Source organism: Vulpes lagopus, chromosome 2, assembly GCF_018345385.1.
Source record: "Vulpes lagopus strain Blue_001 chromosome 2, ASM1834538v1, whole genome shotgun sequence".
Classification (NCBI taxonomy): Eukaryota; Metazoa; Chordata; class Mammalia; order Carnivora; family Canidae; genus Vulpes; species Vulpes lagopus.
In genome coordinates this window covers 155543075-155570496 of record NC_054825.1, presented here as the reverse complement: position 1 = coordinate 155570496, position 27422 = coordinate 155543075, and the positions used below count along the sequence as shown (strand labels likewise).

Genomic DNA, 27422 nt, shown 5'->3' with positions numbered 1-27422 from the left:
ATGAGGGCAGCTGAGGGTCTCTCCCCTACACCCCCTCACCGTGGGTACAGCCACCTGCTGCATCCTTACTGTCCTGGGCACGGCGCCATGCGGGTCAGGGAATTTACAGTTGGCAGGAGGGCATATCCCAGTGGGAGACCAGGTGGGGGCCTGGGGAGGGACTTCTGCAGAGACCTCATGGGAGGGAGGTGGCAGTGCCGTCAGCAGTGACCCCGTAGTGACACAGCGCCTCCCTTTGCAGATTGAATCGGGATTCTTTCACGAGAGCGACGTGAAGATTGTGGCCAAGTCCATCCGTGACCGTGTAGCATTGATCCAGTGGCGACGGGAGAGGATCTGGCCGGCCCTACAGCCAACGGAGCAGCGGGACCCAGGCAGCCCTGACAAGGCCAGGGGTCCACCTGCACCCCTGCAGGTCCAGGTGACCTACCACACGCAGGCCGGGCCGCTGGAGCCCGAGGAGCCTGAGGTGGACCAGCACCTCCTCCCCAGTGCACTGCCGGCCAGCGCCACCTCCCTGGCCTGTGAGTGCCACCTTCCCTGTCCCCTCACACCCTGTGCATGTGGCAGGTGTGGACTGCAGGTGTGGGCGAGCCTTCTTCCTGGGGTGGGAATTGGGGTGACTCTGGCTCAGTGAAGCTCAGTTTCTCAGGACAGGTGAGGACAGACAGGCAGACAGATCCAGGACCTCCCGTGCCCCAAGCCAGTGGGATGGAGCCGAGGATGTCCTGGCCTCCACCTGGTGGGACGACCGGGCTGAGACACCACTGCCCTGGGGCTGCGGGTGGCTGCGGTTTGGTGCTCTCAGCCGGGACCTTTGCCCCCAGGAGTATCTGTCCCCCCGATCCTCTCCCTGGTATTACCCAACCTCTAAAACCTTTACCACACTTCCCCGAATGTCACCCATGGGTTGCTGGAATCCCTCTAAATCTCAGGATCCTGGAAGAGAGAATCTGGGCAGAGCAGTGTCCTGCCTGTGCCCTCAGTGATCTAAAAATGCAGCTGTGGGCTGAGGATCAGGACGTGGTGTTTCCTGTCCATTTTGCGAGTATGTGCCAAGTAGAGCTGAGCCTGCCCAGGCTGCTTTTTCAGGTTGTTCGTGTGGAAAGACCAAAATAGCCTGTTCAATTTATGTAATAGGCACATACTTCATTTATCATTAAAATTATAGCTAATGTTCTTCAAACTAGGCTGTTTAAATTCAAACCGGTGGCTGGCTGTCACTTGGAGGCAGTTTGTTGTTGGCTTCCTTCCGACCGGCTCAGGTTTGCCTTGAAGAGTAAAACCACTACATCATCTCTCCATTTTTTTGATAAACCAAAATATTAATTAATGAGCGTAAATTCTGTAGGAAAAAGCTTTTCTCATGCTGCACCACTTCACGCTTTAAACACCTGACCATGGGGAACAGTTTCCAGGCAGGAATGGAGAGACCACCTTGACCCAGAGCACACTGGCAGGAGTCAGGGGTCACTGCACACAGAGATCTGGGTTCAGTGTTGGGGGGCATTTTCTCCGGACTTCCTCTTCCTGCCACCTCAGCAGCTCTGTGAGCTTTGTGCAGCAGCCACCTTGTCAAGGGGGGTTTTACCTGTGATGTGAGATTCAGACAGTGGGAGAGGGTGCACGGCAGAGCCAGTGAGAGTTCCTCCTGGGGGCTCTTAGCTGCTTCTCGGTGGTAACTTTAGAGATAATGTGCACTTGTGATCATTCACACACACGCGTATGCATATGTGTACACAGCCCACACATGTGCACCTAGTGCACGTGCACACTTCCCTCTGTGTCTCTGTCCCACAACCCGCCACTCCCTCACACACGGTCCTGACCCCCTGCGTGTCCTCACCCCTTCCCTGCGCGCCTTCAGCCCCCACATGCACATCCTCACCCCCACATACGTGCTCTCACCCCTCCATGTGCGCCCTCACCTCCCTCCCCACGCACCCTCATCCCCTCCCCGCACACCATCACCCCCCGCATGCTTGCCCTCACCCCCCTCCACGTGTCCTCACCCCCTCGGCTGTCCCGCTGGCCAGTGTGCATGGACGGCCTGAAAACTGCATCAGGACGGTGGCATGCCAGGACTCCAGCCTCACTACCGTCCCTGGAACTTGGGACCAAGCTTAAGTGACAGGATGAGTGATGGGTGGGCAGACACACTTGCAGGGTCAGAAGGGATAGCAAACATCCTGGGTAGGATTCTCCCAGCCCTGGTTGTGAGCTCCTGCCTCAGCTTGGATCGAGCTCAGCCAGAGGGTTGGGTCCAGCAGTGACCCAGTGGAGCACTTTGTCAAGGGCTTTAAAGATGGTTTTTTAATTTTCAGTTTTACTTATTTATTCTTAGCATGTTGGAGGGGATGGGGCAGAGGGAGGCAGAGGGGATCCCAAGCAGACTCCATGCTGAGCATGAGCAGGACAGGGGACTTGACCCCACGACCCTAAAATCTGACCTGAGCCAAAACCCAGGGCTGGATGCTCAAGTGACTGTGCTACCCTGGTGACCCTAAGGATGATTTTTTAAAAAAAATACTTCACTTATTTATTCATGAGAGACACAGAGGCAGAGACACAGGCAGAGGGAGAAGCAGGCTCCCTACAGGGAGCCCATTGTAGGACTTGATCCCAGGACCCCGGGGTCATGCCTGAACTGAAGGTAGACACTAAACCACTGAGCCACTGGGCATCCCCCTAAGGATGATTTTTAAATTAATATTTAATTATAGAAGCAAACACATTCCTTTTAAAATTTTTAAATGTTGCTTTTATCGTTGGAGTCAGTTTATGTTAAATTTGCCAAGTTTGTACACATTTCTCTTTTTCTCACATACACTCTGTGTGTGTGTCTCTGGATGTCTCTGGGTCTCTGTGTATGTCTGTCTCTGCAGGTCTCTCTTTTTGTGTCTCTGTGCGTGTCTCTGTCTTTTTGTGTCTCTGTGTGTCTGTCTTTGTATCTCTCTGCATGTCTCTATTTCTGTTTTGGCATGTCTCTCTGTCTCTGCGTGTCTGTGTCTCTGTTTCTCTGTGTCTCTCTGTGTCTCTGTCTCTGCATGTCTCTGCGTGTCTCTCTGTGTCTCTGTCTCTGGGCGTCTCTGTGTCTCCCTCTGTCTCTGTGTGGAATCCACCGCCAGCTGCCCCATGACAGGCAGGGCGGCCGTTGGGTTGGCTCCGGGCACGTGGCATTCTCATGCCCTCCAGGTTGGAGGGTGTGCCTGGATCAGCCCTGGAGCAGTATCTGGACATCAAGGCAGCAGGATGGTGCCAGCACCCTGGAAGTGCCACAGGGTGATGCTCCAGCTGCGGGGGAGGTTGGGTGGGGTAGAGAGGTGGGGGGGGGCCGCTGGGCTCTGTGGCGCCCATGGGGGAATGCCCAGATGTTAGGCAGTGTTCGGGGGGGTGCCAAGGCATCTCTGGGTGCGTTCCAGCCCCATCCCCCTCACCGTCCTGGGGCCTGTGGTCTGCACATGCAGTTACTACTCAGGTGGCTGGGGACCCTCACTGCGTTGGGGTTCACAGAAGCCCATGTGCCTTCCCGGAGAGTTGCATGGGGTGTGTGTGGGGGACACGTAGGGTGTCCCCCCTGAGCCTGCTCTGGTCCTCCCCAGCGGACAGCACCCTCGACAGCGGACAGGGCTCCACCGTGTACTCAGACTCGCAGAGCAGCCAGCACAGTGTGGTGCTGGGCTCCTTGGCAGACGCGGCACCAGCCCCGGCCCAGTGTGTGTGCAGCACACCTGTGAGTGTGGGCGATGGCCCCGTCCTGCCCTACAGCCTGCCCCCGTTGGGGGCCTACCAGCAGCCAGCCACGGTGAGTCAGCCCGCCCCCTCGTGCCCCAGACCCCGTCCCTGGGGCCCCGCCATGTCCCCGGGGCCGGTGGGAAGTCGAGCACCAGCCACATTGAGGCCTCAGGTCCCTGAGCAGCTGACCCCAGTTGGTCCTGGGGTGCAGCCCCTTTGGCTCCGCAGCTTCAGATGAACGGGGAGCATACAGTGTACTCACCTGAACCAAGTGGTGGCAGCTTTGCTCATTCCCAGCCCCAGGATACCGGAGGGCCTTCCCAGTTGGCGTGGACGGCTGGGCCCCCGGCCTGACGCCCTCCCTGGTTCAGACCTGCTCCCTCCCAGTCTTTCCCGGGAAACCTCAGAAAGCTGTTTTGTCTGTAGAGGGTCCAGTCTGTATCTATAGGGTCAGGATTCTTTTTTTTTTTTAAAGATTTTATTTATTCATGAGGGAGAGAGAGGCAGAGAGACACAGGCAGAGGGAGAAGCAGGCTCCATGAAGGGAGCCTGACGTCGGACTCGATCCTGGGTCTCCAGGATCAGGCCCTGGGCTGAAGCGGTGCTAAACCGCTGAGTCACCAGGGCTGCCCCAGGTCAGGATTCTTGAAAACAGAACCCAACGTTATTACCCCTAAAAGTGGCCATATTATTGGCTGTCTTTGTTAGTACCAAACATCCAGCATTCAGTCCTCAGGCTCCCTCCTGCGTCATGTGCGTGCTGCCTTTGGCAGTGAGGACTCCTGTCTGCCACCCATTGTCCTGCTGGCCATGCCACTGGAGGTGGCGGCTCTGTTTGTGACATGTCTCCATACACGGGTCTTACCTGGTCCTATAGATGTGAAGCAAGCACCGCGTCCTGAGTGTCTGTCCCTGGTGCTGCAAAGCCCCTTAGGATGTTTTTTTTTTTTTTCTCCCGATTGCATAATATTCCATGGAGCTGAAGTTCCAGAACATTCCTTGCTTGGAGTAGTGGCCATCCTCAGCTTAGGGGCCCCCACTTCTCATTTCTGCCAAGCTCTGTGCCTAGGAAGGAGTCCCTGGAGGGGTGACAGGCCTAGGGAGTGAGGGTTGGGCCCCTGTAGCCATGGTGTGCAGGCCGGGAGGGGCACCTGGGGCAACTAGTGAGTGTGGCCCTTGGTGCTCCCTGCAGCCGGGCCTGTCTGTGGCCCCTGTCCCGGCCCCCACCCACCCTCCGCTCCCGCAGCAGCATTTCCCGGAGCCGGCCATAAGTTTTGCCCCCGTGCCGACCGGCCCAGGCCAGCCTGTGCCCCCTGGCCACCAGGTGAGTACGGGCTGCCCCTGCCTGCTGCCTCATGGGTACTCTTCCTCGTGTCCGGCCTGGTGGTGGCAAGGTCTGCTGGCCCAGGGCCTGGGGTGCAGGTGGGAGTGGGGTTCACAGATCCATAGCACGTAGAGGGCCCTTGCATGCACAGATCTGCATGTTGGGTCCACCTGGGGTGTTTGTGTGTGTGAGTTAGTTTTCCCTGACCCGGCGGGGGCGGGGGTGTCTCAGCAGGACGCTGGTCTAAGAGCCCCCTCTCTCCCCAGCCGCCTCCGCTGGCCCAGCCAGCGCCCCTGCCCCCTGTCCTGGCCCCACCGCCAGTCGGCCCTCTCCAGCCGGTGCCCCCCCACCTGCCTCCCTACCTAGCTCCAACGTCCCAGGTGGTGGCTCCCGCTCAGCTGAAGCCCCTCCAGATGCCGCCTGCACCTCTGCAGCCGCTGCCTCAAGTGCCTGCTCAGGTAAGCCCCCCTCCACCAACCCCTTGCCTCCGCCCCCACTCTGGCGGTCACTCTGTCTCCTCTGGGCTATAAGGGCTCATGGGTTGTGGGGACAAGAACGCTACCTGGGGGTAGGTGGCCATGCCCACCTGCCTTTGGCATCTTTCCCGAGCGTGTCCAGGTTAGGGACAGGTTTGGTCCAGGGTCAGGGCCAGTGGAGCCAGGGAGGAGCCCAAAGCTATGGCTGCTGTCTGTGCTGTGCCCACCATGCTCCTGGGGAGCCCAGGGCCTCTGTGATCAGTGACATTGGATGGCACGTGGTGCCCAGGTGCTGTCACCCAGGCTAATGCCATCGACGGCTTATTCCCCATGGGTCCATCACATTGTGTTGGTGGGACTCGGCCGGGAAGCGCCGCCTCATGATGAAGATGTGAGTGTCCCTGCAGTTTGTGGATACGGTGTGGACGCATATTTCTTGTCACCATCCTCGTCCTCAGCCGCGTTGTGGTTGTTTTTGGTGTTGAGTTAAATGGCTGTTCGCTGTCCGGAGGTAGAGGCATTCCAGCACACGGAGGTTGGTGTGCCTACTCCAGCTGCTTTATAATCGTGCTAAGGCGTGTATTACATGATGCTGCTCGAGCACCGGCCACAGGGAAGGTTTAGGAGAATCACTGCAGGATCTGAAATGATGGAAGTGCTCTCTCCAGGAAGTTAGATACTGGGTGTCTCTGGCAAGGATGACCAGACGTAGAAGGTTCCAGAGCTCTGCTGCAGGGAGAGGCCTGCTCCCCAGGCCCCACAGCACAGGGGCGCTGCCTCAGCATGTGGGCACTGGGAGACGCACATCCCTGAGACGGCCCGCCATGGAATTTGGATCACAGGGGTGGGGAATCAGGCAAAGTGCTTTCAGATCTTCAGGGTCAGTCTGGCAGCTCTGACCATCCTGATTCTCTGAATGAAAATGTGTGGAAGCCGCAAAGCTGGCGGTCACTGCTCTGAGCACGGACCAGAGCTGCCCGCTGTTCTTGCAGCTACCCACAGGGACCGGGCGGGGGCATGGCATGGGCTTCCCATGGCACCAAAGGGGGCCCCCCTGGGCCTGTTTACATTGGGTCTGTGGTTGGGTTTCTTCCCGAGGCAGCTGCCCTGTGGTGCGGGCGGCCGGGCCCTGCAGCCCTGGTGACTCCGAGGTGCTCCCATGTCTTTCAGGTGCCTCCGCTCCCTGTGGGGCCCCCCATCGCACCCCTGGCCTCCCTCGACAGCCTCCCTGCGGCTCTCCCTGACCTGCCGGCCGCTGGGGGGCCCACCGTGCCCGCCCCCTCTCAGTATTTCTCTCCCGCCGTCATCTTGCCAAGCCTTCCACTCAGCGCCGCCACTGCCCCCCTGCCCACGTCCCCAGCATTGCCTCTGCAGGCAGTCAAGCTGCCCCACCCCCCTGGGGCACCGCTGGCAGTGCCATGCCGGACCATTGTGCCAAACGTGGCTGCCACCGCCACTGCCATCCCTCTCCTGGCCGTGGCCCCACAGGGTATGGCCGCCCTGTCCCTTCACCCGGCCGCCGTGGCCCAGCTCCCGGCCCAGCCCGTGTACCCGGCAGCCTTCCCGCAGATGGTGCCTAGTGACGTCCCGCCATCTCCCCTCCACGTAGCGCAGAGCGTGCGGGCGGCCCCTCCACAGCCGGCGCCTTCCACGCTGCAGCAGCCCCACCAGCCAAGCGTTGTGCGCCTTCCTGAGCAGGCTGCTCCGGCAGGGGCGGGAAGCCAGGTAATCCGCCTGCCCCTGGGGTGCACCCTCCAGGTGGAGGGCGGTGGGGTGAGGGGAGTTGGGGGGACATCTCTAGTATCTAACTTGGGAATGAGGTTCTGGGGGCAGATGAGGGAGGGGCGAGCAGGCGGTTCTGTTTCTTGGCCCTGGCTTCTGTGTGCAGGGTGCCTGCGGGCGGGGCCTCATGGTACCTGCCCTCCTCCCCTGGGTGGGGCTGGCAGCTGTGGTGTGGTGGTGTCAGCTCTAGCATGGGTGGGGGGGGCCTCCTAAGGGAGGGGTGAGGGAGGGGCTCACCACTCCCCCAACAGCCAAGGTCAGTGTCCAGGGTCAGGTGGGGACCTCAGGCAGCATGCCACACTGACAGGGAGGGATGCAGGGATACACGCCCGAGGCCCCACATGTGAACTCCCACCTGTGTTTTGGAGCTCCAGGGCTGTTGGCCAGCCTCATGTGAGGAGGGGAGCCAGAGTGGGGGCCTCTCCCCTAGGAGCCCCCTTTTGTAGCCTGTTTCCCAGGGGCCTCTCCCCTGGAGCCCCCGTTTGGCTCTAAGCCTCAGCGCTGTGTACTTGTGAGCTCTTTGCCTTCTAAGCTCTCCTGTGTGGTAGGGTCCAAAACCCCTTCGTCTTCATGGTGGACACCCACCCCAGAGTGTGTGGAGGCCCTAGAGGTCATCCTGTGCCTGCTCCTGTCTGGTCCACGTCCCCAGAGCACACGGACTTTCAACATCTGATTCCAGAAAGGATCTGTTCTTGGAGGAGGAGGGTAGTTTTGTTCGATGGCAAGATGGGCTGTTTTACCATCAGGTTTGCGGTGGTGCCGCAGTCTGGAGCCCTACTGAGCCAATGCCTGCTGGTCCGTGACCTGGGGTGACGCCTATTCATGGGTCAGGGCTGTTTCAGGAAAGCCAAGGCCACGCGGAGGCCTGGGGTCTGCATTAGTTGCTTGCTCAGCCGGTGGCTGAAGAAGGTGCTGTGTGCACAGAGGTTGTCGGCCTGGCCTAGCGGCAGGCTCCCCACTCTCTACAGCCTGTTGACGGGCTGGGCTGGCCGCCTCAAGGGCTTCCCAATGCTGAGAGCAAACTCCCCTGAAAACAAAGCTGGGGTCCTTCCAGCAGGAACAGTGCCCGCCTGGCGGCGGCTTTCATATCTGACCGCATGCACCACGTAGCTGATCTGTCCTACACTCGTGGGGCCAGTGGCAGGCCTTCCCGTCCCTGACCGCGTCCCTGAGGTTGGCGGGATGGAGGCTCCCAGCAGGAGCTTTTAAAGAGGAGGCCATGAGAAGTCCAGTCCACCTCCAGAGCTGCCCACCGAAGGCCAGCGTCCCTGGTTCCTCTTGCGTGTGGCTGACCGTGTGGGTGAGGTGCTAGCGCATGGGGCTGCCCCGGGGAGCCATGTTCAGTGCTAAGTATGTGCCATCCTTAGAGCTTCAGATGGATTCAACTGAGGGATCATAAGTGAGGTGTGGATTGAGGTTTGATTCTGCACACAGGGACCTGAGAGTCCCCGTTCTTAGTGGTTTCTGCTAAATCTGTGTGCTAACGTGCTGAGGCTGTGCTGGACCAGCAAGGACAGCCGTTACCCCCACCCTGGGTGCTCGCCCACCTGCATGGGGAAGCACCTGCCTCGCTCCAGGACCCTGTGGCAGAGGCATGGCTGGCCCTCGAACCTGCATCCCTGCCTCCTGTGCCCCCAGATCCTGCTTGGCCACCCACCTCCGTACGCTATGGATGTCAATGCCCAGGTCCCCACTGTGCCCGCACCCGCTGCCATCCTCTCCCCACCTCTGCCGGAAGTGTTGCCGCCTGTGGTCCCCGAGATGCCTCAGCTCCCCAGCTCCCTGGCCCCTGCAGTGGCCACAGCTTCTCAGAGCTTGCCCGTCCAGACCGCCGCACTCCTGCCACCTGCTGCCCATGTGCCACCGCCCACCGGACCTGGGATCACCAGCTCCTGCCCGGCCGTGCAGCTAACAGTGGAGTCGGCCCCAGAGGTGTGTGTTCCTGCCTTCGGGGCTTGGCCCTGGTGCCTCGCCCTGACCCCCACCCCAGCATCCCAGTGGCTCCCTGCATGGTGGTATTAGGTCTCAGCTAAGGAAAGTGTGCCCTGTGGCAGCTGTTCTAACCCTAACCCTACTCCGCTGTCCCTGTACACTGCACTTTCCTTGAACACTTCTGCCAGAAAGCATGGTGGTGACCTGTGGAATTGCGGGGCCTTGCCTCGAGGATGGGGGCAGGCCTGCTGCTCCTCTACTGGGAAGATCAGAGTGGGTCAGCGTGTTGGCCAAGGGGAGGCCTGGCTTTTAGCAACCACACAGGAGAAAACCCTTACACCTGCTACCTCTCGTGGTCAGCTCCCTGGGTGGGGAGATGGGAGGGGCCGGCCAGGAGCAGGTGCGCCATGGGGGGCCCGGTGTGACCCGTCCTCCCATCCGTGGTTTTGTTTCAGGAGCAGGCCTCCCAGGACAAGCAGCTTGGGCCCCCGCAGAGCTGCGAGAGGTAAGGGCCCAGTTGGCCCGTGGGGTGGAGGGGGCAGCCACGGCCTCACACGGATCTCCCTTGAGAGTCAGGGTTTCTTGCGATGTCACCCGTTCCCAGCTGGACATGGTGGAGCCGTCTGGGTTGTCTGGGCCTCTGTCCATACTCGTTGGCCTGGTTGTCACATGCTCTGTGTGTGTCCTGCATCCTGGTGCCTGTGGTGCCCAGGATGTTCTAGAAGGGAGAGGCAGTGGCTCGCCCCCCAGCCCCATGCTCCCGGCCACAGAACGTGTTCCATTGCCTAGGAACTGGACACAGGGAGTGGCCGTGTGTCCTGGTGCACCAGCACCAGACTTAGTGCTGTGCAAACCCCTCAGACCCTGCGGTCCTCCCAGGTGGTTGTCACATTCCTGTTGCTGTTACACAGACAGGGAAACTGAGGCATAGGGGAGGATTTTCTTCATCCTGTTGTTTTCTGTGAACCAGTACAGCCTGAGTCACAGGTCAAGTGTCAGAGAGGACAGAGGTCCTGGGTCATATGGCCAATGCATTCTCCACAACCCCAACACCACCCTAGCCGGGTGGGACAGCAGGAGGAGGGGCTGGGGGCCCTGAAGGTGGGGTCCGGGCCAGCTTCACACCTGCCACATTTTCTGGCCGTTTCCATGTGTGGCTGGTGAGCAGGCTGCTGTCACATCCTGGGTTTTCACACAGCTACGGAGGTTCTGATGTCCCCTCTGGAAGAGAGATGAGTGACAGCTGCGAGGGAACGTTTGGCGGGGGGAGGCTGGAAGGCAAGGCCGCCCGGAAACATCACCGCCGGTCCACGCGTGCCCGCTCTCGCCAGGAGAGAGCCAGCCGCCCGCGGCTCACCATCCTGAATGTGAGTGGCCAGGCAGGGTGGGCCCAAGGGTGCAGGGCTTCCCGTCCGCGGCCCACGGTGGCCTCACCACCCGGGTGCCTGTAGGTGTGCAACACAGGTGACAAGATGGTGGAGTGCCAGCTGGAGACGCACAACCACAAGATGGTCACGTTCAAGTTCGACCTGGATGGGGACGCGCCCGACGAGATCGCCACCTACATGGTGAGGCCTGGTGTCTTCCTGGGGTGGGCAGGGCTGTCTCCTTGGCTCCGTGGGCCCCACAGTGGCCACCTGCTGTGGGTGGTGCCCATCACCTAGAGGGTGGCCTCTGTCAGCCGCCCCCTGCCCCAGCTGGGTCTTCCATGAGCCAAGTGCCAAGTAGAGCGAAGGAGAGACATCAGGGAAGGCCAATGGCCCGTGGTGTGCCCCCAGCAGGGCTGTCTGTGCCATTGCAGGTGGAGCACGATTTCATCCTGCAGGCTGAGCGGGAGACGTTCATTGAACAGATGAAAGACGTCATGGACAAGGCAGAGGACATGCTCAGCGAGGACACGGACATTGACCGCGGCTCTGACCCTGGGACCAGCCCACCATACCTCAGCACCTGCACCCTGGGTGCTGGGGAGGTGCGTACTGGGGGTGGGGTCCTGGGAGGGCCGGGGCATGTGGCCACCTGCGGCCCCCAAGTGCAGGGTGAGGGGCAGGGTTGGGGGGCGCCTTCAGCTTAGCAGGAGAGGCCCCCTGGGGTGTTTTGAGGCTATGCTGCCTCTGAAGCAAACTCTTGTGTCATATGGTCTGCTGATTCCTGACCCTCTACCTCTGCCAGGAGAGCCGCCAGTCCCAGGCCAACGCCCCTGTGTATCAGCAGAACGGTACGTCTGCCTTCTGGGCCCATCTGCCCTCCAGAAGAGGCACTTCCACCTCACTCCTTCTCCCTTTTAGCGGGTGTTTGTTAAGACCCCCCTGAGCATGTCATCCAGGTTGGGCCATCAGAGGGCTAGTGCTGTGGTGTGTGCTGAGCATCTCCCTGGGAGTGGGTAGGCTGACCTGAGGGACCAGGTCTGGTGCTGGTGGGGACTGAGTGCCATGTGGTCTTGCCACTGCCACCTGTAGCCCAGCTGGTGTTCCCCCTTCATCAAGGCACTGCAGGTGCCCTGGGAACTGAGCCCATGTTGTGGGTGTCATGCGAGCCCAAGACTGCCTGCACATGGCCCCCATGGGGTGAGCTCCCAGTGCCCTGATGACAGGTGCGGTGCAGTTGGGGAGGGGTCCCACTGGCCTCGGGAGAAGTTTACGGGGTCCCTCCCACCCTCTGTGTCCTGCTCCGTAGTCCTGCACACAGGCAAGAGGTGGTTCATCATCTGTCCGGTGGCCGAGCACCCCGCAGTGGAGGCTCCTGAGTCCTCGCCCCCACTTCCTCCGAGCTCTGTGCAGCCAGAAGCCAGCCAAGGTAGGAGCCACTGTGAGTTCCCAGCCCTTGTCCCTGTAGTGTGGTGTGCTGACTCAGTCAGCTCCTGTCACCCCGAGGCCCCAAGCAGCCTGGCAACCACACTCCACCTGGTGAGCCCAGCCAGGGAGGCTCTCAGGCTTGAGCCCATCCTTACCTTCATGGTGCACGACACAGGTGACACCCTTGGGCTGCTTAGGTGCAGACTGAGGGCTCTGGCCTCACCCTCTGTACCCAGTGTACCCCACTTCTCACCCCCCTCTATGTAACCCACCCTCAGGGAGTGCTCCTTCTTGCTTCTCTTGTCCTGGGGGTGGGGTGGGTAAGACCCTTCCAGGGCTCAGACTCTCTCATTTTAAATCATCCTCAAGGAAATCTGCCTGATAGTGAATTGCCCCCCGTCTGGACCTGTGTCAGCAAGCTTGCCCTTGGGGCTGTCGTTAAATCCTGATTTTTTGGTCCCTTGGGAGGTTGAAAATAGTCATTTGAACAGATTTTAGGTTTAATTCCTCATAAGCTGGCAGGAAAACAGGAAGAAGTTGCCAATTATGTAACTTGACCTAACTTAACGAATGGCACATGCATGAAGAATAGTTGTAAATCATCTTTCATTTCGTACCGTGTGTTCCCAACGACATCCATCATACTTTTGGAGGTTTGTTCCCATAGGGAAAAGGTCAGCCTGATAATGAAATCCCCGAGGAGCCATAAACAGACCTGGTAACCTGAGATAAAGGGTCTGGCCCATGCCTTGTGAAGGATCAGGGAAGCAGCAGCATTGTCTGCAGTGGCTCAGCTTTAAAATAAGAATATGCTCACCTACTACTTCTTGATTTTAATGCATACACATCTAGTGACCTGTGGGGGGGAGAAGAGCCCTCATAGAAATAAAGCTGAATTTCAGTGTGGTGCAGTGATTCATAGGACAGGCTGAAGTTAAGCCCTGGTTCCCTCATCCGTGCCCTGAGCTCAGGAAACCTTTGGAGCCAATTTCTTTATTAAAAAAAAAAAAAAAAAAAGTGGCTACCCCCAGGGATGGCAGATCTGTTCATTGGAATGAACCATTCACAGAGAACAACCAGAGAAGTTGGATGCATTATAAAGATCGTCGGCTGGAAGGTATTGGGCCTCTAAAGACTGTGCAGATCAGGCCAAGGTACAGGGCAGGGTGGAGACCAGGATGCAGGGGCGCCCGGGCTGGCTCTGCTCCCCGGGAGGCCATGCCCATCTCTGCAGGGTGATTGAGAGGCTGGGCATAGAAGCTTCCACCGCTCGGCAGGCTACAGGAAAGGGGCTGAATCATGCTGTGAAGCGACAAGCCAGGCCGAGAGAGGAGCCACCTCAGCACAGTGCCCACGTTAAGGTGATCTCAGAGCGGGCACTCAGTCCTTTCTGCAGGAAGCCAGCACCATTCTGAAGCTTGCCATTGCATGGCTTTATGAACACGGTATTTGACTCAGAGTAAAAAATAACTGGGCAGAGAGTCCTGGTTCTGGGTGAGAGGGTGTATGCATGCCATGCTGGCGCTTCACTCACGAAACCCACAGTGTGCCGGGGCCAGGGCAGGGCGCAGCTTTTGGAGATGTGAGAAGTGAGTAGCAACAGGAGAAGAGGGAAGTGTGCCAGAATTCCAGGGATTCCTGGGCTGGTGGTGAGCTTAGTGTTTCCCTCTGATGCCTTCTGGCCTGAGGTCAGGGCAGCATGAAGCCTAGGAGTGAATGCTGGACTCAGACAGGGGAGGTCTAGCAGATGCCCACTGAGGAGGGAGCGCCTAAAGCTCAGAGCATGTTGTGAGTCCCTCGCCACTCTCTACCCCCCTCTGCATGCCCCAGCCCACCTACCATCCTGAGGGGTAGCAGCTGGGAGAGGAGCCAGCTTGGTGATAGGGGACAGCCCTTCCCCCTGCTGGGTAGAGCCTGGGCTCAGCCGGTGCAGAACCAACACCCACTGCCTTTTCTCACTTTTTCTTCTGCCACTTGGCTCTGTTCCTCATAGTTGTGGGAGGAGGGGAAGATTCTCTCTCCAGGGAGTTGGGAGGGGATCACGGAGATCACGCAAAAGGAGGAGCTTGGGGAAGCAACAACATAGTGTCATTGATGAACTCCCAGGCTCACCCCCACCTGTGCGTGTATGGATCTGATTCTTAGTAGCATATAATAAACAGAACTGAGTGATGGATAGATTGGCCCCTGAGTAGTACATGCCTGTTTCAGGTCAGGTTAGAGCTGCAGAGACACTGAGAACTCACTGGACATTATAGCCTCAGGTCACAGAAGGTGGGTTGTAACTCACAGTGTGAACCCAAGCAGGTCGATTGCTTGCATTTCACCATAGGGTTTAAACAGACTTAGGGTCTCATTCAAAGCCCAGTCCAATCCAACTCAACCAGTGCAATCCAAATATTCACCAAATGAAAAACCACAAAAATGCTAATTTGCATTAGAAAAAGATAGCCAACCTTGACAATGATGAGATGAAATAGATGTTCGGATGGTCTCACAAAGACGTCAAGGAAACTATTATAAACATGCTTCAACAAGCAGTCACAAATGTTCTTGAAACAAATGTTAAAGTGGAAAGTATTCGTGAAGAAATGGGATACAAAGAGGAGACATGTGGGGCACCTGGGGGGGCTCCATCAGTGAAGTGTCTGCCTTTAGCTCAGGTCATGATCCCAGGGTCCTGGGATCAAGTCCCACCTTGGGCTCCATGCTCAGTGGGGAGCCTGCTTCTCCCCGTCCCTCCCCCCTACTTGGGATCTTTCTCTCATTCTCTCTCAAATAAATAAACAAAATCTTAAAAAAAAAAAAAACATACATACAGAAGAGGCGACACATGGAAACCTGAAAAGTGAAAAATAAATGCCTGGAACTAATCAGAACTTAGAGAAAAATGAACAGAGCTTCATGGACTGTGGAATGGCAACAGAGGGCTAACATTTGTGGCATCAGTCCCAGAAGCAGAAGAGAAAGTGTGCAGTGCTGAAAAAATAATTGAGGAAATAAGGTGGAAGACTTCCCAAGTTTGGTGAAAGACAAACTTACAGATTGAAGAAGCTGAATGAATCCCAAAAAGAATGAGCCCAAAGAAATCTGTTATCTGGACACATCACACACTGCTGAGAAAGAAAGACAAAAATTGTGAAAGCCGCCAGAGGGAAATGATGGAGGGCCTGGAGGGGAGCGGTGGTTAAATGACTGCGGATTTTTCACCAGAAACCATGGAGTCTGGGATGGAATTGGCACAGCATTTCTGAAGTGTCAGGAAAAAACCTGTCAACCCAGGAACCTGTTTTCAGAAGAAATATTCCTTGGAAATGAAACTGAAAAAAATTTTTTCAGGTAATGACAACAGCATTTGTCGCCAGTTACCAGCTCTAAAGGAATTGGTAAAGATCCTCAGACAGAAGATATAATAGAAAAAAATAACTTAAAAAAAAACGAAAGAAAGAAGAAACAATTTTTAAAAGAGAGAAACAGGGAACAAACAAATTCCTAGACTTACATCTGAACATAACAGTAATTGAATTAAATGTAAATGGTTGTAGCACATCATTTAAAAGATAGACATTGTAAGAGTGGATGAAAAGAAAATCCAACCTAATTACCATCTATAAGAAACTTCAAATATAATGATATAGGTAAGTTTAAAGAAAAAGCATTGTGAAGATATCCCATGCAAACACCAGCCAAAAGATCACTGGAGTCCCTTTAATATCATACAAAATAGACTTTAGAGCAAAGAAAATTACCAGGAATAATTACCAGGAACAAAAACATTACAAAAAATGGGTAAGTTCCTAGAAACACATAATACCCCAAGACTGAATCGCAAAGAAAAAGAAAATCTGAATAGACCATTACAAGTAATGACATTGAATCTGTAATTTAAAAAGTCTGACCAGGGGTACCTGGGTGGCTCAGCGGTTGAGCATCTCCCTTCAGTTCAGCTTGTGATCCTGGGGTCCCAGGATTGAGTCCTGCATCAGGCTCCCCACAGGGAGCCTGCTTCTCCCTCTGCCTATGTCTCTGCCTGTCTCTCTGTGTGTTTCATGAGTAAATAAATAAAATCTTAAACAAACAGTCTGCCCCAAAACGAAAGTCCAGGACCAGAAGGCTTCTGGTGAATTCTACCAAATATTTATTTTATTTTATCTATTTTTCTCACAAGGGAAATTTGTTTTTTTTATTAAGAAAATAAAAACAAAATATAACCAAATGTCCACAGCTGAAGTTTTGTGTAGAGAGCAATTTATAGGGAGAAATACTTATATTATAAAACAACAAAGTTTTCAAATCAGTTATTTATACCTCCACCTGAAGAAACCAGGAAAAGTACACCTGAATCTAATGTAACAGTGTATGTCAACAAGATTGGAATTAAAATAACTTTTTTGAGTGATACTCAATATTTTTATTTTTATTTTTAAGAATTTTATTTTGATCACCTGGTGCTCATCACAAGTACACCCCTTAATCCCCATCACTGACTCCACCCACCTCCTCTCTGGTACCAGCAATGTGTTCACTGTAGGTTAGAGTCTGTTTCTTGGTTTGCCGTCCTTCTCTCTCTTTTTCCCTTTGCTCATTTGTTTTGTTTCCCAAATTCCACATAGGAGTGGGATCATACAGTATCTTGTTATATTCTCTAGCTCCACCCGTGTTATGGTGAATGGCAAGGTCGTCGTCGTCGTCTTCTTCTTCTTCTTCTTCTTCTTCTTCTTCTTCTTCTTCTTCTCTTCTTTCTTCTTTCTTCTTCTTTCTTCTTCCTTTTTTAGTGGTTAATAGTCCATTGTGCATATACGTGTGTGTGTGTGTGTGTGTGTGTGTGTGTGTGTGTATGTTTCTTTGTCCCTTCATCAGCTGAGGGACACTTGGACTGCTTCCATAATTTGGCTTTTGTACCACTGCTGCCATAAACACAGGGGTGCATGTATCCCTTTGAATTAGTATTTTTATATTCTTTGGGGTAAATACCCAATAGTGCAATTGCTGGGTCACAGGGTAGCCCTATTCTTAACTCTTTGAAGGACCTCCACACTGTTCTCTACAGTGGCTGCATCCGTTTGCATTCCCACCCACAGTGTAAGGGCATTCCCCATTCTCCACATCCTCTCCAATACTTTTTTTTTTTCTGTTAATTTTAGCCATTCTGATGGGTGTGATATGTCATTGTAGTTTTGTTTTGCATTTCCCTGGTGATCAGTGATGTTGAGCATTTTTTCATGTATCTGTTGACCACCTGTATGTCTTCTTTGGAGAAATGTCTATTCACGTCTTCTGCCCATTTCTTCACTGGATTATTTGGTTTTGGGGTGTTGATTTTTATGAGTTCTTTGTAGATTTTGGATACTAGCCCTTTATCAGATGTGTCATTTGCAAATATCTTCTGCCAATTTGTAGGTTTCCTTTTAGTTTTGTTGACTTTTTCCTTTGCTGTGCAGGGGCTTTTTATTTTGATGAAGTCCCAATAGTTCATTTTTGCTTCTGTTTCCTTTGCTGCAGGGGCCATATCTAGAAAAATGTTGCTTCAGGAGATGCCAGAGACATTACTGTCTGTGCTCCCTTCTGGGATTTTAATGGTTTCAGATCTCACATTTAGGTCTTTAATCCATTTTAAATTTATTTTTCTGCATGGTGTGAGAAAGTGATCCAGTTAACTTCTTTTCATGTAGCTGTCCGGTTTTCCCAACACAGTTTGTTAGATTTTTTTCCCCCATTGGATATTCTTTCCTGTTTTGTCAAAGATTAGCTGTGTAATTGTGGGTTTATTTCTAGGTTTTCTGTTCCGTTCTTTTGATCTATGTGTCTGTTTTTATGCCAGCAACCTACTGTTTTGATTATTACGGGTTAGTATTACAACTTGAAGTCTGGAATTGTGAGGCCTCCAGCTTTGCTTTTCTTTTTCAAGATTGCCTTGGTTATTCAGGGTCTTCTGTGGTTCCATACAAATTTTAGGATTGTTCATTCTGGTTCTGTGAAAAATGCTGTTGGTATTTTGATAGGGATTGCATTAAGTATGTAGATTGCTTTGGGTTATATAGGCATACTAACACAATTTTTCTACCAATTCATGACCATGGAATGTGTTTCCATTTCTTTGTGTTGTCTTCAGTTGCCTTCATCAGTGTTTCATAGTTTTCAGAGTGTAAGTCTTTCCCCTCCTTGGTTAGGTTTATCCGTAGGTACTATTAATGGTGCAATTATAAAAGGGATCGATTCCATAATTTCTCTTTCTGCTGCTTCATTATTGTGGTATAGAAATAAACAACAGATTTCTGTACGTTGATTTTGTATCCTGTGACTTTACTGAATGCATGTATCAGTTCTAGCAATTTTTTGGTGGAGTCTTTCAGGTTGAAAATTTGACTTCTTCCTTGCTGACTTGGATGCCTTTCATTTCTTGTTGTTGTCTGACTGCAGTGGCTAGGCCTTCCAATGCTGTGATGAATAGAAGTCATGAGAGTAGACATCCTTGTCTTACTGCCGACCTTAGGGGAAAGGCTTTCAGTTTTTCCCTATTGAGGGTGATGTTAGCTGCAGGTTTTTCATTTTTTTAAAGGTTTATTCATTTATTTTAGAGCAAAAGAGGGGGGAGGGTCAAGGAGAGAGGAAGAGAATCTCTAGTAGATTCCTTGCTGAGTATGGAGTCTGTGGGGCTTGATCTCAAGATCCTTAGATCATGACCTGAGCCAAAACCAGAAGTTGGATGCTTAACCAACTCAAGTGTCTCAGCTGTGGATTTTTCATATATGGCCTTTATTATGTTGAGGCATGTTCCCTGCAAACCTACTTCATTGAAGGTTTTTATCATGAATAGGTATTGTTTCATTGATCTGTTCTATTGTTTTGTTTTTTAGTTTCTATATCATATATTTCTGCTCTAATCTTTATTATCTCTCTTTTTCTGCTGGCTTTTGGCTTTGTTGTTCGTTTTCTAGCTCCTTTAGGTGTAAGGTTAGGTTGTTTATTTGAGATGTTTCCTGCTTCTTGAGGGAGGCCTGTCTTGGAAGTATGTAGCACATTCTTCCCTCTTAGAACCACTTTTGCTACATTCCAAAGGTTTTGGACTGATGTGCTCTGATCTGCTTGTTGAATGAGACTTGCCACCAATGTTGCCAGAACAGAGCCACTGCAAACTCCCAAGTTGGGAGACGTGAGGGTAGGGTTTTAGGCGAGTCTTCTAGGGGAGGGTGCCCACTGTGCTGGGACTGAGACAAGTGTAACTGGGAAGTGCATCTTTTCTGGAGAATGGTCGGGAGTAGGGCTTGGTATAAGCAAGTTAGGTGGTGAGTGTCAAGCTGCTCTGGTTCCCACAGGTGGCCCTGTGTTTTGCTGAGGAGCAGGGGAGAGAAATGGTGCTGGAGAGTTCCTCTGTTCCTAGAGTAGTCTGTCTGCGGGATAGGCTCTGAGGTGAGCACACAACCTCCCCACGGTGTGCCTGGGAACTGTTTAGATCCCTGTTTCCACATTGTATGTGTGCAGGTTGTTTGCCTGCCTTCTCTCGAAGAGTTGGGCTCTATCCTAGCCAAGACCACTGACCTTTAAAACAATGGGCTTTAAGCCCTGTTGGTTGCAAGAACTCATGAAATTTAGCCCCTTTCACTTTCCAAGCCAATTACTATGGGATTTGTTTTTCTCATGTGCTCCGCTCTGTGCTAGTTTGTCTCTCACCCATCTGTGACTGTGGCTACGTCCCTATAACTGCAGCCACTGTCTGTTTCTCTCCCAAGTCCCTTATCTACACTTCCTACTTTCTTCATGTGGCTTCTTCTTTACATTTAGTTGTGGAATTTGTTCTGCCAGTCTTCAGATAGATTTCTGGGGTACTTAGGATGATTTCCTAACTAGTTATATTTGTGTGTTTAAATGAGCCTCGGGTCCTTGTACCCCACTGCCATCTTCCCCTCTTGGATTCTACAAAACATTTAAAGAAAAGTTACTACCTATCCTTCTCAAACTATTCCAGAAAGTTGAAGAGGAATGAATGCATCCAAACTCTGTGAGGCCAGCCTTACCCTGACACTAAACCAGACAAGGACACTACAAAAAAAATTACAAGTTGGTATCCTTGATGCAGTAGATGCAATAAGTCTTAACAAAATATTAGTAAACTGAATTCAACAATACATTAAAAGAACCATTCACTATAATCAAGTGAGATCTGTTCCAGGTATGTGAGGATGGTTCTACACCTGTGCTACATTAACAAAAGAAAGGATAATCAATCATGTGATCATCTCAATAGATGCAGAAAAAGCATTTGACAAAATTCATTATACGTTTATGATAAGCACGTTAAACAAAATGGGTATAGAAGAAATGTATCTCAGCAGATTAAAGGCCATATATGTCAAACCCACTCAATAGTGAAAACATGAAAGCATTTGTCTAAGATCAAGAACAAGACAGTCCACTTCCATCACTTTTATTAACAAGGTGTTGGAAGTTATAGTCACAGCAATTAGGCAAGAAAAAAAAATAAGGGGCACCCAAATTAGAAAGGAAGAAGTATAATTATCACTATATGCAGATGATATGATGCTGTATATAGAAAACTATTATGACTAATACAAGCATACCTCAATTTATTGTGTGCTTTATTGCACTTCACAGATACTGTATTTTTCTGCAGATTGAAGAATTGTGGCAGTCCTGTGTTAAGGAAGTCTGTTGCCACTATTTTTCCAACAGTATTTGCTCAGTTTGTGTCTCTGTGTCACATTTTGGTAATTCTTGCAATATTTCAGACTTGTTTATTGTACTTGAATTGCTTCATTTTAATGATAAAACTTGAATGGATGAAGAGTTGCCTTTTATGGATGAGCAAAGAAAAGAAATTGGTTTCTTGAGGTGGAATCTACTCCTGGTAAAAATGCTGTGAAGATTGTTAGAATGACACCAAAGGATTTAGAATATTATATAAACTTAGTTGATAAAGTAGTGGCAGCATTTGAGATGATTGAGTCTAATTTTGAAAGAAGTTCAGTGGTATCAAACAGCACTGCATGCTACAGAGAAATTGTTCCTAAAAGGAAGAGTCAATGTGGCAAACTTCATTGTCATCTTATTTTAAGGAAATGCCACAGCCACCCCAATTTTCAGCACTATCACCCTGGGCAGTAGCCACTAACATCAAAGCAAGACTAGAGAATGCTTTTGACTCACTGAAAGCTCAGATCATGGTTAGCATTTTTTAGAATAAAGTATTTTTATTAGAGAGAGAGAGACATAGCAAGCAAGTGGGGGTGGGGTAAGGGAGAGGGAAAGAATCTTAAGCAGGCTTCACACCCTGTGTGAAGCCCAACTCTGGGCTTGATCTCGCGACCTGGAGCTCATGATCTGAGCCGAAATCAAGAGTCAAGACACTTAACCAACTGAACCATCCACACATCCAAAATTAAAGTATTTTTTTTTATTTTTATTTATTTTTTATTTTTTTATTTTTATTTTTTTCAAAATTAAAGTTTTTTTTTTTTTTAAATTAAAGTATTTTTAAGTTAAGGTATATACATTGCTTTTTAAAAAGACATATTGTTATATTACACTTAACAGATTATAGTGTAAATGTAACTTTTATATGCATTAGGAAATTTTAAAAATTCATTTGACTTGCTTTCTTGCAAAATTCACCTTGCAGTAGTCTGAAACTGAACCCAGAGTATCTCCAAAATATGTCTGTAAATGAATTCAGTAAAGTTGCAGGATACAGAATTAACGTATATAACTCAGTTGTATTTCTATACATTAACCATGAATTATCAGAAATTGCGATAATTCTATTTACAATTGCATCAAGAAGAATGAAGGACCTGGGAATAAATTTAACCAAGAAAGAGAAGGACCTATACACTGAAAACTATGATGCTGAAGAAAGAAATTAACAGTACAAATAAATAGAAAGTTATACCTGTTCATAGATTGGAAGAATTAATTTTGTTATAATGTCCAAACTACCTAAAGCAATCTACAGATTTAATGCAATCCTCATAGAAATACCAATAGCATTTTTCACAGAACTGGAACAAATATTGCTAAAATTTCTGTGGAACCACAAAAAGGCCCCAAATAAGCCAAAGACCCCAGAGAAGGAAGAACAAAGGTGGAGGTATCATGCTTCCTGATTTCAAACTACATTACAAAACTATAGTTTAAAAAAAAAAAAAAGAATTGTACTGGCATGAAAACAGACACATAGATCAATAGAATAGAATAGAGAGCCCAGAAACAAGCCCATGCTTATGTGCTCAATTCTATACAAGAATTGTATATTCTTGTATACAATACTGTACACAATACTCCCCAAGAATATACAGTGGGGAAAAGACAGTTATTCAGTAAATAGTGTTGGTAAAATTGGATAGCTCCACGCAAAAGAATTAAACTGGACCATTATCTTATACCATATATAAAAATATATTCAAAATGGATTAAACACTTGGAATCATAAAATTCCTAGAAGAAAACAGACCATAAGCTGTTTCACATTGGTCATAACAGTATTTTTTGGACCACTTTCCTTAGGCAAGGGCAATAAAAACTAAAATAAACAAATTGAATTACATCAAACTAAAGAGCTTTTGCACACAGTAAAGGAAACAATCAAGAAAATGAAATAGACATTTTGGAAGAAGATATTTGTAAGCCATGTATCTGATAAGGGTTAATATCTAAAATATATAAAGAACTTACACAAGTTAATATAAAAAACACAGCTTGATTAAATGGGCAGAGGACTCGAACAGACATTTCTTTGAAGACATTCAGATGGCCAAGAGACACACGAAAAGATGGTCAGCATCACTGATCATCAGAGAATGCAAGTGAAAACCACAAGGAGATACCTCACCTCACAGAATGGCTAAAATAAAAAAAGAAAGAAAAAGAATTGATGAGGATGTGAAGAAAAGGGAGCCTTTGTTCACTATTGATAATAATTGTTGCAGCCACTATAGAAAACAGTATGGAGGTTCCTAAAAAACTTAGAACTACCATATAACCCGGCAATTCAATTTCTGGGTATTCAAAGAAAAATGAAAACACCAGTTTGAAGAGCTATATGCACTCTTGTGGTCATTGCAGTATTATTCACAATAGCCAAGATACGGAAGCAACCTAAGTGCCCATCAGTAGATGAATAATAAAGATGTGAAATACACAGGAATATTACTCAGCCATAAAAAAGGGATGAATGCTTGTGATTTGCAACAGCATAGATAGACCTAGAGAATACTGTACTAAGTGAAATAAATCAGAGACAAATTCCATATTTTTCCCACTTTATTATTTATTTGATTTTATGTATTTATTTGAGATAGAGCTTGAGAAAGCACATAAGTAGGGAGGAGCAGAGGGAGCCTGATGTGGAGCTTGATCGCGGGACCCAGAGATCATGACTTGAGCTGGAGGCAGACACTCAACTGACTGAGCCACCCAGGTGCCCCCAGACTTCCCATTTTAAATAAATAAGTCCTAACGGGCAACCTGGGTGGCTCAGCAGTTTAGCGCCGCCTTCAGCCCAGGGCGTGATCCTGGAGACCTGGATCAAGTCCCACGTCAGGCTCCTTGCATGGAGCCTGCTTCTCCCTCTGCCTGTGTCTCTGCCTCTCTCTCTCTCTCTCTCTCTCTGTGTGTCTATGAATAAATAAAATCTTAAAAAAATAAGTCATAAGAATGTAAAGTACAGTATAAGGAAATCTCTGATAATAGAGATTCCATAATTATAAAAGAGTCAATTCATCAAGATGACATAACGCTTTTAAATATGAATGTACCTAACAACAGAGCTTTAACAACGGAACTTCCAACAACATAGCTCCTTTCTTTTGAAAGGAGACATAGACAAATACACAATTATACCTGGAGACCTCAACTCTCTCAGTAATAGATAAGTCAATCTGTAAGTCAAAAAAAGAAGTCTCAAGGAAAATTAGAACCATTTTGAAATGAACAAGAATGAAAATGTAACATATTAAAACTTGAGGAATGCAGCCAATGCAGTAGAGGAAAATTGATAGTACTACGTGTGTAGATTAAAAATGAAGTTTCAATTCAATAACCCAAGCATCCATCTTAAGAATTTTTTAAAAACTCAGAAAATATAAATCCAAAGCAAGCAGAATGAAGGGAATAAAGAGCAGACAGATATCAATGAAATTTGAAACAAAAACAGACAAAACTGATTAAAAACTAGTTCTTTGAAAAGAATCCCTATGATAAATCTCTGATAAGCTCTGATATTGATAAACCCCAATATCAAGAATAAAGGAAGAGATATCATTACAGATTCTGCATAAAAGAATTAAATAATCATGGAATACTACGAAAAAACCTACACCTGTGTGGATTCCTGAGTGGCTCAGCGGTTTGGCGCCTGCCTTTGGCTCAGGGCATGCTCCTGGAGTCCTGGGATCGATTCCCACATTGGACTCCCTGCATGGAGCCTGCCTCTCTCTCTCTGTTCCTCATGAATAGATAAAATCTTTAAAACACACACACACACACACACACACACACACACATGTGAATATAACAACTTAGATGAAAGGGACTAATCCCACAAAAACTACAACCTGCTAAAACTCATCCAAGATGGAATAGTTAACTTGAATGCTCCCATACCAATTAAAAAGATTGAATTTATAGTGAAAAGTCTCCCCAAAAAGTATCCTCCAGGCCTAAATCCTGAATGGTTTCATTGATGATCTAGCCATTCCATTCCTAGGTATTTATCCAACAGAAATGAAAGAAGATGTCCATAAGGGAACTTTCACAGGTGTTTATAACAGCTTGATTTATAATAGCCCAGACCTCGATCCATCCCAGGTATCCATCAGCAAGTACAGGTAAACATATTGTGTTTTATCCATACAGCATAATGCTATTCTGCAATTAAAAAAAAAGAATGAACTATTTACTACCACATGAATGATTTTCAAAATAATTATGTTAAAGGAGCCAGACAAAACTGCATGTTGTACAGTCACATGTAAAAGACTAGAAAATGGAGAATATAGGGACAGAAAGCAGATCAGTACTTGTCCGGGAAGGAGGGTGTGGCAAGAAAGGGATAGAGGGATAGGTTACAAGGTTCATGAACAAACAGTTGTGAACAGTGTTTACTGTGGTCATGAATTTGCTTATATATCCAAAAACAAAAACACAAGAAATCCTGACTGAACCAGAATTGTAGAGCTGGAAGATACAGTAGTTAAACTAAGACTCACTGCATAGTTTGTACACCACTGGAGAATTAGCAAAGTAAAAGGTAGCTCAAAAAGTATTTAAAGTAAAAGAGATTCAAGATATAGGGATTACAGTGAGATAGTCAAACACATGATATGATTGGTGCCCCAGAAAGGAAGAGAATGGGACAGAATCAAGGTTGAGGAGATAATGTGGAGAACTGCGAGGCATTAACCACAAATTCAAGAAGTCCTCCAAAAAGAAACAACTATACTTGGGTATATTGTAGTGAAAGTAGTGAAAACCAGAGGCAAACAGAAGAATTGAAAGGATGCTTGAAGAGAAAGCAGGTGCCTCTAAAGGGCAACAGTGATTTGGATGGCCCATGTCTTGGTAGATACAGCAATTGCCAGGAGATCAAGAAATAACACTACCCTCAAGTGATAAATAAGTGCCAGCTTTGACCCTTACCTGGTGGCAGGATCCTACTAAATGAAGACAAAGTAGAGACTTAAGGAGTTCCCTCCCTTCACATCTCACCTGAAGAAATACTGTAGGGGATGTTTTTAAGGAAAAGAACAGTGATCCTGATGGAATGTCAGAGATGCAGGAGGGAATAAAAGTAATGGCATTATAGATATACGGACAAATCTAAGCGAATGCTAACTATAAAAACATAGTGTCTTCTGAGAGTTGAAATATATTTGTTGTGTTAAAATATGTGAAAATACAGGCATATTTATTAGGAGGAGAGAATTGTACTCAGAGGGCTCCTGGGTTCGTGCATTGCCTGGGAAGAGCTAAAATCAGGAATGTATACTGTTGTCTCTAGAATGCTTCTGTGGGAATTATAAAATAAATCACTTACACACTCGTGGTGGGGTGTAGTGGGGAAGAATTGTTAAAAAACAAAAGACAAAGAAGGAGAGAAAAGTAACATTGGACATGCATGACACATAGATAATCATTAGTAAGATGTAGTTTTTACCCAAATAGATCAATAATTAAATATATATGAACTAAATATCAAAGGTTGCCAAAAAGAGAACAAACCAATAACAACTTAAGACCTTGGAATACAAAATGTTAAATGTAAATAAATGGGAAGAACACAGCATTGCAAATACTAAAGAAAGCTACTGTTGATCTTTTTGTATCAGACAAAATAGGCTTTAAGTCAAAGATGTAATGGTGAAAAGTTCAGCTCTCCAGGAAGACAGAATAATTCTATATTTTTGTGTCTTTAATAACATAGCTTCGACATATATAAAGCAAAAACTAACAGAAGTGAAGAAATAGATCTATAATCGTTATTCAAGTTCTAGCCTTTAGAATAGGAAGACAAACATCAATAAGGACATAATGGATTTTAACAATAGAATTAGCAACAGTGGTGTATATGTAGAACACCCAGTGGCTGAAGATTACAAAATTGTGTTTAAGTCCACATAGAGTATTTTAAAATTAGCCATATGCAGGAAACAATGCAAATCTCAATAAATTCCAAAGGATCAAAATCATTCAACACATGTTCTCCAACTACATTTGGATGTAAGCTGAAATTCAAATACAAGAGATTCCTAAAAAGTCTCTTAATGTTTTTCAGTTAAGAAATGTGCTTATTTCTAAAAAAGAAATGTACTTATAAATATCCCATGAAGCAATGAAGAAATTATAATGGAAATTAAGAAAATACTTCTAATGGTAAGGACATGAAAACCATGCAAGTGAACATATTACATATCGAAACTTGGCCATGCAGCTAAAGCTATAATTTTGCAGAAATGTATAAGGAAGGAGAAAGGCTGAAAATCAACAGTATCCAGTACGAAAAGACAACCCCAAATAAAAAGGAGATACAACAGAGAATAGCACAATTTAATAAAATATAAAACAAACGTACAAAGGAGTGTCTACAAAGCTTGAAGTTGGCTCTTTGAAATGTCTAATAAAATTGATGTGCCCTTGACAAGACTGACTATAGAAAAGATAAGGTGCGATCAGTGTCAGGAATGAGAAAGACAGTGCTGCAGTCTCACCAACACTGAGAAGAAGAGTAGAGTAGATTATGTAACTGCATGCCAACAAGATTGAAAACGTGGATGATGTCCTGGAGAAATATGACTTACAAAACTTACATAAGAAGGTACAGGAAATCTGAAAAATGCTATAAATATAAAAAAATTAGATCAGTAA

The 27422-nt window shown here is 48.6% G+C and overlaps 1 protein-coding gene across 4 annotated transcripts in view; it reads left to right on the top strand.

Moving 5' to 3' along the window:
* The window catches only part of WNK2 (WNK lysine deficient protein kinase 2), a 100409-nt gene that overhangs the window by 35731 nt on the left and 37256 nt on the right, over positions 1-27422 (top strand). For all 4 annotated transcript variants that reach the window (XM_041743984.1, XM_041743983.1, XM_041743982.1 and 1 more), the window contains exons 8-19: positions 242-524; positions 3603-3805; positions 4928-5059; positions 5326-5517; positions 6706-7260; positions 8956-9249; positions 9705-9754; positions 10448-10616; positions 10701-10817; positions 11051-11221; positions 11422-11467; positions 11926-12045. In XM_041743984.1, coding sequence (XP_041599918.1) covers positions 242-524; positions 3603-3805; positions 4928-5059; positions 5326-5517; positions 6706-7260; positions 8956-9249; positions 9705-9754; positions 10448-10616; positions 10701-10817; positions 11051-11221; positions 11422-11467; positions 11926-12045 — 2332 coding nt within the window. The remainder of the gene's footprint in view (positions 1-241; positions 525-3602; positions 3806-4927; positions 5060-5325; positions 5518-6705; positions 7261-8955; positions 9250-9704; positions 9755-10447; positions 10617-10700; positions 10818-11050; positions 11222-11421; positions 11468-11925; positions 12046-27422) is intronic.